Source organism: Megalops cyprinoides, chromosome 21 (assembly GCF_013368585.1).
Source record: "Megalops cyprinoides isolate fMegCyp1 chromosome 21, fMegCyp1.pri, whole genome shotgun sequence".
Lineage (NCBI taxonomy): Eukaryota > Metazoa > Chordata > Actinopteri > Elopiformes > Megalopidae > Megalops > Megalops cyprinoides.
In genome coordinates, this window is record NC_050603.1 from 11,124,489 (window position 1) to 11,139,651 (window position 15,163).

Below are 15,163 nucleotides of genomic sequence, written 5' to 3' on the forward strand. Positions count from 1 at the left end.
GCTGTCACAACCTGCATGGTGGCGCAAGCGAGGCGAAAACGTGAATATGCAATTTTTTGGTGCTCATACACTCCCCCTTTCTGCTAGTGGCTTTACTGATTTGAAAGAGTTTCAAACAGAGATTTAAATTACACATTTTTGTTGTGCTTCGTCTACTGCCTCACGCGTGCTGTTAATGTGTGCTCATTTACACTCATTTAAATCCGTTTCTTTATAGAAACAGCTACTTATTTCTATCTGCGTCCATCCTACTGAGGGAACTTACCTTAGTGGCATCAGTGGCAATTGTAATTAAGCTTGAGCAGATGCAAAGCACTGGTAACATATGAGTCCAAGTATTCTGCTTGGAGCTGGTATTCTCGTTGGTATTCCACTATATGCCCAAAGCCCAGGCATTAGATGATTTGCTTGTGTCCCTTAAGGCCTATTTTGGTTCTGTGGCCAATGTAATGCACACAGAGGGTAGACTAGAAAGCTTTTCTGAGCCAGTATTAGTACCAAATACAGGAACTTCACCTCCAGGCCATCTGGATACTTTTTTGGCAAGCCCACACTGTAGCAATCTCAGCCAATCAAGGACCTAAGAGTCAGACTTTCAGTTCCAAATCCAGCTTCAAAATACAATACAAAACAATGCAAACACTTAAATACTTCTGACATATGCTTGTTCCTCAAAATTTAACACCGATTGCCCTGAACATGGTTCCATTGTAGTTTTAGGGACTTTTTTCTGAATAAAAAAATAACATCAAACACAGGCAGAGCCATTTGTGCAATACATATTTTTTATTATTTACATGTATTACTTTACAATTTTGCTTTTTTAGTGTTGTCTTAGTTGGAAATATATACAGTAACAGCAGCTTTTACTGTGTGCAAATGTGTCACGGGGAAGGTTTGCATTTTCTGTGTTAATTTGTGTCATGATGTGTTGTTTCCTCAATGTCAGGTACAGCTGGATAACTTCTTGACTTAAAATAACTAATGTGAATGGTGACTGAATAATGAAAATGAATGAAGTCAGTCATCATGAACCTTTTGTGATGGAACTGGCAACTGAGTCGTTTCAGTCAGTGTTTCACCTTAGTACTAGTGTAGTGAAACCCACCTGCGTTCATTCAAATTCTGGATGTGAAATCAATGCCACAAAGTTTTTCTTCTTTTTGCAGTGTAATTTAATAGCCCTTGATTTCTCCCATCTAAGGCATTTCCCATCTGTAGCTGTGCACTGCCAAGGATATATGATAAGAATGATACCAAGAACTAGTGATGCTGAACATTTCACAATTTAGCCTGCCTCTGACAGACGTAAAAATATTGTGATTAGAAAGCACTTAGATCTTAAAAGTAAGTGTTTGTAGTGGAGGAAAAAAAACATAAAAATGCAAGCCCTATGGTCAATATGTAGTTATCATTTCGTTATACAATTTCCCACAGCTCCTAGCTGAGTGGTAATTGAATAACATTTAAACTGGCAGAAACTAAATCCTGTATTCTTTGGTGAAGTGTTTCATTGTTAGCACACTACAGAAAACAATTTTTCACACTGATGGTTTGCCATATTCCTGATTATACAGTGAAGAAGCAAAACAGGCTCAAACTCTGTACAGTACAGTGATAATTTTTCTATAAATAACACTAGAGGCTTATTTTATCTATTACTCCAGGAACAGCATCAAAGAACATGAACAAGATATTGTAGCTGAGTTAGGACGTTATTAGGCAGGTCGCAGATTCTACACCCTCTGACTGACAGAGGGACTGATACACACTGCCAGAGGGATATACTCAAAGAGACATCAATACAGATTCACCATTGTACATGCCCATATTCTTTCTCTCCCCAACACATGACCAATCCCCCATCTCGGATAGCCACTGTCCCTCAAACGTTCCTGGATTCCAGTGCATTATAGACAAACAAACTGACTCTCCCAAACCTCACCTTACACAAACAATGATTTGAGTCTATTTTGTTCTCCATGCAGACTCTCAGTCTTTGAGGCCCGCCCTCAAGACACACACACTCACACCCACTCTCAGCCACGCCCATCACGCCCACCCCCCCCAGGGCCGCCCCTCAGTCGTCAGTGGTCTCCAGCACGCTCTCACTCAGGGCCAGGTCCCAGTAGTGCTCTGTGCCATGCTTCTTGAAGTGCTCTCTGGCCATGTTTTCTGTGGGACATTGCTTGAATTTAATCTCCCCAAAACTGCGCTCCTTTGCCGTACCCTAGGACCCAGAGGGAGGGTGGAAGAGGGAGAGGGACAGAAAGGAAACAGTGGGATAAGGAGTGAGGCCAGCAGAGGGAGAGAGAAAGAGAAACGGTCAACTGTCGCACGTTGATGGTTTCACTGCTCTGCGGTAGTGTTATCAGTTTGTGGTCTTGCGCTATTTTCGTCCCCAACACTCACCTCCCAGACCAGAACGCACTTGTTCTTCTTCACGCCCCCCTCATCGTCAGAGCCCTCAGCATCTGCCAGAGAGTAGGATTAGGAAGTTTCTTCATTTCAGTTCATGAAATGACATGCAGAATAAAACGTAACAAAACACTGAATACGGACAGAAACCCACTCCCACCACTGCTCTCCCTCACCTTCTCTTTTGGAGTTGGCCTGTTCATCCCATTTGATTCTGCTGAGCATCAGTTTCTTAAACTTCTTCTGGGCTTTGGGACCTCAGAGACAGGGAATAACGACAAAAAGGAATACTGTAAGTATCTAGTTGTACATACCAAGCCAACACCAAGTCAATGGCTCTTTAAAGCCTAATTTCTGAATGTTTGGTGTGCGCTACCAAACATTTTCTCAGAGATCCCCTCTACATTAACACAGTGACAGGCCCAAAGTGAGCCACCCCCCCCCCCCCACCCCCCCCCATCTTTTTACCCATCTGTTTGTAGTTGCCAATTGAACATTAGGCATGCCTAACTAAAACAACCTCTCTCACCTCCTTCCACCACCACAATGTTGACGTCTCTGTGTAAAACCACAGTCCCAGTGAGGTACAGCTGGGCAGCATTGGCCTCCACCTTGAACTTCTTGGCTGGGTTAGTCAGGTTCCTGATCCTGAAGAATGAAGAGGGAAATTGACATCACAAACAGTGACCTCAGTCTCCAATAAGCTGTTCAGTCCTGACTCACCTGACCGCTACCACCTGAGGCCTCAGCATCCCATGATCTGTAAATTATTAACTCATGAATTTCCATCCCTCTCATAATCATATGACCTGTCCACCTTCTCCTGTAAATCACCGGATTATTCCAGTCTCACCTGTCAATCACCACATTAGTCCAGTGTCGACCACAAATCATGAAATTAGCCCAGTCTCATTTGTAAATCACAAGTCTCACCTGTAAACTGCAATGTGGACCCCCTGACTCAAGTCCTCCTTCAGCTTCTTTACCATCTTCTCTTTCCGCTGCTCTGCCGTCAGCTTGCGGGCTGCGTTTGCCTCCTCATGGGCCCTGAGGGAGGAAAAAAAATACAAGCTTTACAAACGAACGCTCAGTACCAACAAGGTAGACTGGGAATGGCATCTCCTCTGTCTGAGGGCCAAAGCCCCAGGGGTTTTGAAATTAATTTTCAGTTAGCAGCTGATTAACACCAGGTATGTTGACTTCCTGTACAAACAAAGACTTCAATCAAACAATGAAAAATAGCAAAAAATAAGATGTTGCCCCTCACTGACTTTGGCGATCAGGGAGGGAAACGGCACAGTCAGAGGACATGCTGACATATCAGGGCTGAAGCGCACAGGTAGAGCAGGAACTCCATGTCTGAACTCACCTCTGTCTCTTGGCCATCTGCGCTCGGACATGGGCTTCCACCTTGGTGGGGTCTTGCACTGCCTCGGTGCCCAAGACCCGCATCAGATTGGAGATGCGTACTAAAAGAAAGGGAATTAGCTTAGCAAAGCGTCCACTGGGGTTGACACGCAGCAAATACTTTTATATGACATGTAGCGTACCGTTACAGTTATAATTCACTTAATGGAAACACACGTTCTTTTTCTGTTAGAATCAGTTACTGTTTCCACCAACTTAAAAATACACTAAGATCAACTATATAGATAAAGTCAAGTGCAGTCTTTGAAGACACACTGCATGTGAAACCACATCTGCTCGGAGGGCTAAGATAGGAAATATGAGGTACACCTTTGGGCTCTGGAGGGGGCATAAGTCCCAGCCGAACTTTCTCCTGCAGCTCTTTCTGCCCCTCTCGGCGCGTCTGTCGCCTCAGTTTCTTTTGTTCCTTCTTGGTCAGGTACACTCCCAGGGTCACCGGCTTGTCTTTGTCCACTGAGAGAAATGGAGAGGAGCGGACATTACTTCACAGACAGCTGTGGCTCAAAATCAGTGCCCCTACCTGGATATTTGTAATCCAAGAACACTTGCTACATTATGTAACACACTGTGACTGGCAGACACCCTGATGCAATATCAAAATGATTAGATACTAATCATTAGTTATTAATCATGGGGGCTTATCTTACCTGGGGGGCTGATTTGAGTAGGGTGCTCCACCAGGTTTGTGACCCCAAATAACTCCATGCTCACAAAGTCTATTCCTGGGGCGCTAAGACAAAGAGACAGAAGGTGAGACAGAGTGAGGGGGGGGGGTGTGTATAAACAAGCTACAACAATTGGCAAGCTACCCTCTTTCAGCTAGCGAATTTTACTTTAAACTAGGGTAACAGAGATTACAACATTGAATGGTTTATTTACTTTGATTACAACATTCATTGGTTCAATTATTGTTTTGATTGCGGTCAATGTTGTCTTAATGCATTGATAGACTTTAAGAATACAGACAATTTCATGCTGTAATTTTCTCATCTAAAGTAAGCATACTCATCTAAAGTATGCACACTGACACCCCATTACTGGATATATAACTTTGAATATCGATCGTATACTGATACCATGTCACTGACAGATGACTACAATCATTCATTCCGAAGTGATCTTATCAGCCTTTTACATAACATTTAATCGTGTTGACAGAACAGAACATCAAACAGCGAAGGACCTGGTGTCTACAGCGTGTGTTTAGTGTGACTCACTCACAGCTCCGTGTTGGAGGGCAGAATGTAGGAGTCCCACCACTCAATGGCGGGCACCTCCCCCTCCCCCAGATCTTTCTTCGGGGCAATGAGGGCCAGCTTAGTGGAGGCCTGGATGCCTGTCTTCTTAGCAGCCTGAGCTATCTCTGTCTGCAGTCTCTCCAGCTGCGCCTGGAGGAGAAACGGAGAGGGAAAAAAGTTTGGGAGAGAAGACAATCTGTCTTATAAACCCAGACATATATAAATATAAACCCAATATTCCCAATATAAGGAATAAGGAACCCAAAATAAACTTGATATACCCCTTTAACCCCAACAGAGACCCACTGCTTTATTGTTATAAACTATAAAACATTACACTACATTATACACATTTAACAGACGCTCTTATCTAGCGTAATAGAATACAAGTGTATGCATTCAAGTTAGATGAACAGTGTAAGAAGAGGCTAACAACACTCCCAGACCATCAGAAGAGTCTAATGTTCTAATACTCCAGAGATTACACATTAATTTTATTTTATACAATTTTGCTGGGTAACCAGTATTTGTAGCAGCTACTACCAAATCAACACGACACCTCACAATAATCCCATTTCAGTCCAACACTCTTTAATAAAGTTTAATAAACAGAAAAATGTGAAACAGAAACATAAGTGTGGGGTCTGCGCCCCCCTCGGACCTTGGTGCGGATGCGCTGCGCGATCTTCTCAAAGCGGCCCTTCTCGTGGAAGCGGAAGCCCTTGCGGGGGCGCTGCGGGGGGGCAATGGCGACGCGGTGGTCGAAGTAGGAGGTGGACTCCAGGTCGTCCCCCGGGCGCTCCTTCAGCTGCTGCCGAAACTGCTCCCGCTTCACCGCCCGGATGTTAGCTGAGGACGACAGATTCAGGCAGAAGCTATTCCTTTATCCTGTGCTTCACTGACGAAGCTTTACCACCTTAACATGTGTTATATATTGTAGTACAGAATGCCCACACACTGCTATTAACAAGCAGACAAAAAGAGGTTTCAAAAACTTAAAGAAGCTGAAAAAGTGGTCAAAATGGCTTGTTGTCCACACACTAATAAAGGCCTTTCTGCAAGCTTCACACCAGTCTGTGAAGACTATTATGTTATTTGTGCCAAGTATTTTGGTTAATGATTCATTTATGCATGTAACTGATCCATACGTTATATACATTTTTGAACTTTTCGTAGCCAGTCACGCACTTGCAGAAGCAAAGCAATAGAAATGAGTACCAGAAGGGGGCAGCATAGGTGGACCGAGCTCACTCTTATACATCTGTCTTTAAAATACGCCGTGTCTCTGCTTTTCACTATCCACTGCAGCTATTCACAGCAGGTTTTTTACATATCTGGAGGTATGCTAAAGATAGACAGTGAAAGACTAATTTATTTAATTAATTAATTTAAGCTAATTTATTTAAGGTTACTTGGACAAGGGTGCTTGCCTAGTAATACTACAACAACAACTACTACCACTGCTACTATTTATTATAATTATTATTATTATTATCATTATTATTATTAGTGGTAGTAGTAGTACCAGTAGTAGTATTGCTTCTGCAGGGTGTAACAGGGCGTAGGGTCAAACAGAAAGACAGCAGGAAGTGGTAAGGATGTGGAAGTAGAAGGAGCGTGATGCCACCTTTCAGCGTGGGCATGCGGTGCGTGAGCTCCACCTCCTTGCCGCTGGCATCAACAGTGCGGCCGAGCTCGTCCAGGATCAGGGGGGTCGGCTTCGTCACCTCACGGGCTTCCACCTTGCTGGGGGGGTGGGGGCGGAAGATGTTTTACACACACACCCGCAAACAGTAACAAGGAAGAAATGACTGCAGCAATTGAAAGCACCTTCTAAAACCACATATTTGAATGAGTGGCAAATTCACTCCCTTGAGCTGTTTGAAAAGAGAAAAAGTACACACCTGAAGTGCATAAGGTGTATTCCCATCATACAGCCCTTTCCAAATCAGTTAAATCCCATCACGGTTGTGTTTTAAAGGCAGTTAGGGTGAAAAAATAAAATCCATGTAAAGATCAGCTTTGGAGGTGCTTTGTGTGTTCATGGCATGAACACGTGTCCCTGGGGTACATTTTTTTAATTGTCAGTCTTACTTACTAAACCAAATTACTGAATAAGAGTGGCCCTGATGGGGTGGAGGACTCACAGGGGGGCGATGCCCATGGCGTGCAGGTTGGCGAGGGCGACCAGGTTGTGTGAGCCGGCCCCCAGCGCCCCCAGGATGCCAGGCCGGAGGGCCAGCTGGGACTGGATGCGAGCCTGCAGCTCCGCTGCTTTCCGGGCCTTCTCAATGGCATCGTTCATGAAGGTGGCAGCCTGAGAGGGGGCGATGGACTGGGAGGCGGCTTGGGCAGACGGAAGGAGGAGAGAAGGCGGGGCCTCTGGCTGGGGTGCAGTGAGTGGAGGCACTCTCTGCTTTAGGGGGTGGGGTGAGTAGGGTGGGGGTGGAAAGTACAGGTAATGAGGAAAATAAGAAAGAAAGGAGGAGTTTTACTAAGGCTTCCCAAATTTACGTAATTTGAGTTATGACTTAATGGGCATCACAATACATTACACTGAAAATATATGACTCCAGCAGATAAATTTGAAGAATGGGAACATGATCTATTCATTACAGTGTGTAGTAAGCATACATCTATGAAAAACACTAATGTAGTAAATGTGCTTATTTGAAAGTAATACCAATAAATCAAAATCTTAGGATATGGATAACCTTAATATACTAGCATAACTTTAGTTCTATAAAAAAGTGAGTTAATTTCACTGTTCTGTGATAGTCAATGCTTTATTTTTTGTCACAACATATGCACTTTTCAAATTCATATAGTAGCACTTAGTGTACCCAAATTAAAGTACAAGGGGAGAAAAGTAGACAGCATACAATGACAAAAACACCTAAGGGAAGCAGAGCAGTCTGGGAAAATGGCACACAGAGGGAGGAGCCTCAGGGGAGGGGTCTGCAGAGGGACACAGCGAGGGGACATGTCTCACCGGGGGGGCAGGCACAGGAGCCACGAAGCTCAGCTGCTTCTTCCTCTCCTCGATCTGCCGCGTCGCCGCTTCCATCATCTGCTTAATCTGGGGAGGAGGACAGCAGCGCTCAGGAGCCTTCCACTGCACAAAGCATCCAGCAAACAGCCACCACACACACGCACACACACACACACACACACGCACGCGCGCACGCGCACACGCACGCACACGCACACGCACACGCACACGCACACGGGACAGTGGCCACTTTCCACTTAAGCGTGACTGGTATTTCCAGAAGACAGATACAGATACATGTAGGTTTTATCCACCTTCTTCCTTTTGAAGCGCCCCCCCCCCCCCTTCAGCCTGCAGTCTTCTCAAGGCACAGAGCTGAACTTTTTCTGTCAGGCATGTAATGTGATCTATCCTGGCGCACACGTTGCACGTTAAGGAATGTTAATTCAGCAACATCTGCTTATAAACACCCCTGTGTTCAGAGGAGTCATGCTGCACTCTCAGTTGTACCTCAGTTGAGTGTTCATATGCGCGAGAGGATGGTTTCGGAAGAAGGGCACGGCTGTGTGGGCTGCCTTGCAACAAGTGTGTGAGTGGGTATGCTGTGTGTGCGCCTCCTCAGATAGAGTTACCTGCATCTTAGTGAGCATGCCCGGGCTCTCCGCTGGGGGTCCTGGCAGCACCTTCGGCTCCTCCACCTCCTCGAAACGAGGCACTCGCTTCTTCTTCGCGACTCCCTCTGGCGCAGCAGGCGGGTCCTGGCCGGCCTCCGTGTCCTCCCCAAACACATCCTGTTAGAGTGGGGGGAGGACAGAGGCAACCATGTGGTGCAGTGGTTTAGAAGCTGGAGCTTGTAACCCAAAGACTGCAGATTCAATTCCTGGGTAGGTGACTGCAATTTAACACTCTGCTCTTTTACCCTTATACAGAATATTGAACAGAATAAATACATGAGACTGTATGTCATCCCAGAATAAGAGCATCTGATAAGCAAGTAAATAATATAATAATATAATATAACCTGAACTCAGAGGGCTGATTCAAGAGAAAGCAAACCTGGCTTCTGATATAATACTCAGGAGATGCAGCTAATGAAAAAACAAGATTGGGAGTGATGAATCCTAGTGATTAGAGAACTAGACTGGTGTGAATATAGAGTGAGACAATGCTGTTGTATCCCTCTGTCACCTAGGCTGAACTTCCTCGAAGAAAATCCGTGTCAGTTTCCGTTTCAGTAATGTTTCGGAACACATACGCCTACCTTCAGGTCCCTCTTGCGACTCTTCTCACCGTCACTCTTGCTGCCACGGGAGCTGCGTCCCTCCTCCAACGCTTCAAACAGCCTCTCCACGAACCCCCCCGCTGAGTCATCAAGGAAGGGCCGAAGCTGGTCTGCGGGATCAGAGGGAACATGGTGTTCCACAGAGGCCATGTTTGATTTGAGACCGTCACACACTGCACAACCATCTGCATAGATTCACCGACCTATACCGCACGTGGATCAGCTGATATGGTGAGCAGAGGGAATGGAGAGACCCATCCGCATGACGCAAGATCAGAATTTTTGGGTAGTACAATGCCTTGCACGCAGTAGATGCCTGCACATACACACCTGTGGTTTTCCTTTTATCCAGGCCTTTGCCCACGCAGTGCAGCGCCGCCGTGACGACGGTGGGCTCCGAGAAGCCCAGCACCTTCTTCACCGTGTGCTCCACCCAGGGGCGGAGCTCCTCCACCTCCCGCTTCAGCAGAGACATGGCGGGGGACCTGCGAGAGCGACAGACAGGGGGCGCTACTATGTGTGAAGCTCATGTAGACACAGCCAAGGACACATAGCAGCACTCATCCATGTTCTCAGTTCACCACCATATACCAACTTAACAGAGTTTCTGCAAGACTTACTTTGCACACTGTTGCAAAGTTTATTACTACCGCTGCCCTCTGTGCTTTCTGTGTAGGCATTACACAGGAATCACAGTGAATGTTTGACCGTTTTAATATTTGACTATTAGATCACAAATCTCTCAGGTCATTATTCAAATGCTTATTAAAGGAAAAATGTAAAACTTTATAATAATTTATTCCTTCTCATCATTATTAACAAGCGAAGACCTAATTACCCGATGGCATGTAGCTATATTCCTCTCCCAAAGTGTGCGTGGATGCAAATATCGGAAATGAGTCTACAAGCAAGAATCTACAAGCAACCTGCGTTCCACATACTACTTGGGGAAAGGGGGTTTCAATTATTCAAATATTCCACCTTGAGAGCAAAAGAATACTACCATATCAATCGAACTACTCATTCTTGGGAGAACGACTACCCAGCGAGCTAGTAACTTAGCTACATACTTTGTGTGCAATTATTAAGGTAAACAGATTCAAGTGCAAAGCATGCAATTACGCCGATCAAAACCCATGCTGTGATGATGATTTTGTGGCACTCCTTTACACACTAATAAGCCTAAACAAATCGGAATGATACAGAGTGTGCAGCTATTGTATGTTCACCAGACAGCGCGGAGCGGAAAGCAAAGAGAACTCACGTGTCGACACCAGGTGTAGCTATGGTGTCAGCACACCCTAAATCTAGCGATCTTGCTAGCTGTGTATTCACACCGTATAGAGTAGACATTTAGCTAACGGTAATGTATTCGCCCAGTCCCTCATTCCCAGATTTTCTGCAACTCTTCCCTCATTTCCGAACGAAATAACACTTCACGCTCATCAATCTACCAACCTCGCAGTCGGATGTCAGCAAACAGTGACCGTACTTCCAGTTGAGAATAATCTTCACAAATGTTAAACCAAAATAAACAACTTCGCGTCGATCCTAGGACACACATTGCACTGAAATGGCATTACAACGTCGGTCGGAAACGGAAGTAGCTAGGTTCGGCAGGATCCTAAGAAATGACGTACATCAGAGATGTTTTTATTTTGAGATGGCCCACTACCCATTAGCTGTGCCACTGACAGAAGTGCCGTTAGCATTCAATGGGGACGCTTGCCTGACGGCTGTTGCTACGGAAACGGTTGCCTCAAACGCCTCTGCTGTTTGAAGCAACTTATTTGAATGATTTATGACATCTTATAACGCAGACGTAGTCGCTTCATCATAATCTGTTTGGCTCCCAGTCCACCTCTTCATCATTAGAGGTTTCACCTCTAATAAATTGAGCAGAATCGTATGTAAAAGAGCCCACAGGATGCAGCGTAATATTGTATCCAAGACTACTATCAGATTACCCCCATTCACGTGTAAATTAACTAAATTCAAGTGTTCATCATAAATATATTACGGAAACGGGAACATGTAGATAATATGACATCCGAATTTTTTTGGTACAAACCATCTTGCACCTGTGTGAAAACTACTAAGGTTTATGTTTCATGAGCTTTATTTCCAGGGCCACTTAAAAGTATGCATCATTCAAGTTTTGAGATTGGGGTCCCCTGTCAAAATGAACAATGAAATATGAAGGAGGTGCAGTCTCATTATCAGTATAAAATCAATGGGATCCATATTTATTTCCCCTGGCTCAAATAAAACATATCACTAGCAAAAGTAGCCTAATACGTTTTGATAAGCTGCTGGCACAACCACAGAATGCATGATAGCCGAGAAGGTCATCCAGTTCAATCTAGATTCAATCAGTGGAGTGATTGGGGGAGCACAAGGTTTGTTTTCTTAGTCTGAAAATGCCTATAGCATGTGCTTCTCTCTCTCTGCTCCCTCGCTCTGTAATGTGGGTCACTGGAATACAGTAATAGTAGCATGAGCATCAGCCTGCCCAAGGCTACACAGTCTGCACCCACACTCCACTAGCTGGGTCATCTCAACGCGTTTATATTACTTTCGCTGGCTGTACCAGCCTCACCTCTGCACTGCTGTGGCAGTCTTACATAATACTATAAAACATCTCGCCATACCACACAGGGGCCGTCTGCATACGCCGTTGAATCATCGGAGTGCCTCTTATTTATGTGTCAGAATCATTGAGGCCCACAGAAGTCTGATGTCCTCATCGCATACGGCTGACGGACGGATTGAACAAAATGTACTCTTCTGTGCATGGGTGCTGAGACGCTCTAGAGGCCGCCCCAGTTCCATGCTGCTATAGCCAACATGTGCACATTTACTGCTGTTATGTAACAGCCCCAGCCAATGCCATTATTGCTGCACATTTGAGGAGCTGCCCTCCCAATACATGAATGCCATTTCATACTTACACAATCTTCACATGTGAAAAATAATATGTGTTCAATTTTCAAAGCGGAGGCCCAGATCGTTATTTCCAACAGTCTTATAAGCTATAGATCTATTGTCACTTTGTAGATTGTCACTTGACATCTGTGATGAATTTCTATTACGTGCTCTCTGCAGTACAAGTGTTGTAATGCTGCCGTATGACTGTACACCCAGATGAGATGCAAAATATAAAGCTGAAATACGTGGAATTGTATCATTCTGTAGTGTATGCTGCCTAATCTCAAAATGACTTTATAATGTTGAAAACTTTGTGAGAGATGGAGCCCATTTGTCATTCAGTCCCTTGATTCTTCCTTCTTGTTTTGCCTTGTCTTCCTCTCTCAGACTCCCCTTGAATAAAACAGAGCCTGCAAGTGTGTGTGTGTGCGTGTGCACATGTGCGTGCATGTGTATGACCATGCCATGCTTGTGATGCCTGTGTGCATGAGATCTGTTGAAATACAGTGATAACAGCAGGGGTGAGCAGGGGAAAAGGGGGTGAGAGAACACAGAGTCAGTTGATATAGCCAACCCACAATCTCTCACCAGCTTTTTCTGTTTCCTGAGCTGATAAAGTGCCATTTGGTGTGGACACAGTCAGTGAGTCAAGAGTCGATAGGTCAGTCTGCCACTGGGAGAACTAATCAGTCAGTCCCTGAGTCATAAGCACACACAATGGTGGTGGTGCCAGGCTGTGAGATGAGCCTCCTTGCTACCAGTGTCTTTCTGCTGGCTGCATATTTCCAATCTAATCAATTTGAATTTCTTACTTCATTAGTCTTCTTTGCAGCAAGTGAATGCATCTAAATCTTAATCTGGAAAAAGCCACTGGAGAACTTCTCAGTCAGAGGATGTGTACTCATCTGTCAACTTTTGAGAAGACAGATCTGCACCATGTTCCACCTGCACAGTGTAATTTTCAGCTGTCCAGCTAAGGAAGGACATTTTAGGGTTAGCCTGTTGACCAAAGGCACAAATTCCTGATATGCTAGTTGTAGTTTTTCCAACATTCCTTGTATTCTCAAAGCAACAAATGCCCCTCCACTGAGCAATTACCCCAACAACTTTGGCTGAGCTTTTATTGGAACACAGGCTGAGTGTCGAGAGTTCCAGATGTGTCAGGAGTGATTACAGTGTGTTCACAGCGATAAATCTACTGAGATTGCAGTTGTTGATGTAAGATACCAACCAGTGAGAGGGTGGGCACCTGTAAACTAGCAGAAGGGCATTGTGATCCTAGTCTGCGGCTATTTTAAATTGAGTTGTGGATTACAGGTAAACATGGTAACCAGGGGATTGTCTCACATTAATTGCCTACTTTCTGTTTATTGCAGTTGGACTGAAGTGAATAATACGCACACAAACACAGGGGACAGAAGGTGGGAGAGTCCGACAGCAAACCAAAAATAACCACCCAACAATCATTCTCTCTTCCAAAATGTCTCATTTATTAAATCATCTTCTATCAAACCATTCTTCAATGTTTAAAACGCAGTCAAAAAGAGGAAAATACGAGGGGGGGGGGAGTCAAACAAAGTGAGACAGGTGGAAGAAGGGACACAGCACATTGAGGAAAACGGCAAGACCATTTTAAACCCATCAACCTGGCCTTTTCTGTTTACAACTGACAATGAAATCAAAATGCGAAGTGCAACTGGCTTCTGCTCTGTCAGATCTTGTACAAAATCACACGCATAAAAAATAAGATGACACTGAAGTCGTTTTCAAACTGTAGTCAAGTTTCCATACGAAGCTTTTCTAATTTTACTCAGAATTTGGGATATATTTCTATATTTGCTTACTTGGGTAATCAGTCCATTGTAGTTATTGGTTGACTATTATTATTACTGTTCATTACTGTTTATGGATGTGTGGTTGCCTGGACTCTGCCTTCTCCTTGCACCAGTCAAGAGATATTCTCATGCCATCCATACAAAAATCATACCTTTCATATACATCAATTATACTAACTTGTTAATTTTTCCTGTATGTATCCAGAGATGATTCAGAATTTCAGATCCATTTAAGACAAGCATATTTTTAAAACTCATCACTGATTGACAGTCTTTCATGTGGTTTATAGTTAACCATTTCCCTTTCACAGACAGCAGCGCAAACAACAAGTGTGGTTTTTTTGTCTACCTGGGTGGAATGTTGCTAAGCTCCAATAGAATCCATATGGATTGATTAATGAAGTCCTGTCAAACATTCACTGTTGTTACAAATGGTTCAAGACATTACTAAAGGATTGCTGAAGATGCAGAATGCAGAATATCTGAGTATCGCAGGCAGTTAATTAGATTTCTATTATTCTACATTACAGAACAGTCTTCTGCACCTCTTAAGTAATCCTTCAAGTTGGATACTATAAATGTCATTAATGCCTGTATAGAATTTATATTGTTTAATTTTTTTCAGTTAAAAAAAACAACATAAAATCATCCTGTCACTATTATTGTGTAAACATGTTGCCTTGGAAAACTTCTACATAGTACTACATAAATACGTAAGTTTGCAGAATAGTTGATTTGTCATTATCTGCAGACAGTTTACCTTACTTTGGCATCTATTAAGCAACAGCAGAAAATATGAAAAGCAAGAATTCAAACATGAAAACTCAAAAAAAAAACTTTATCCTGAAGTCTCAGTCAATTCATTTTCTATTGAAAACAATAAAAAAATCAGGAGAATGAACTATCTCTCAATTTCTGATTTTGTTTCAAGGCACAGGGATCCAGTGATCAATATTCCTTGTCTTTCTCATAACAGCAACATGTCAACAGAGCTGCATGCCCAATGTGTCAAAGCAGCCACAACAACTGGCTGCAGAAAACA

The 15,163-nt window shown here is 43.9% G+C and overlaps 1 protein-coding gene across 1 annotated transcript; it reads right to left on the reverse strand.

Annotated features, from left to right (window-relative positions):
• Positions 1-857: 857 nt before the first annotated feature.
• Positions 858-10,933, reverse strand: LOC118768697 (U4/U6 small nuclear ribonucleoprotein Prp3-like). The gene is made up of 17 exons (XM_036515564.1): positions 10,817-10,933; positions 9,689-9,843; positions 9,338-9,468; positions 8,709-8,867; positions 8,077-8,163; positions 7,232-7,497; positions 6,712-6,830; positions 5,746-5,933; positions 5,068-5,234; positions 4,494-4,576; positions 4,156-4,299; positions 3,788-3,887; positions 3,352-3,465; positions 2,948-3,066; positions 2,595-2,675; positions 2,413-2,474; positions 858-2,230 (listed from the first exon to the last, which is right to left on the reverse strand). Exons 2-17 carry the CDS (start codon positions 9,831-9,833, stop codon positions 2,081-2,083), a joined length of 2,115 nt encoding a protein of 704 aa, XP_036371457.1. The 5' UTR covers positions 9,834-9,843; positions 10,817-10,933; the 3' UTR covers positions 858-2,080.
• Positions 10,934-15,163: the final 4,230 nt, after the last annotated feature.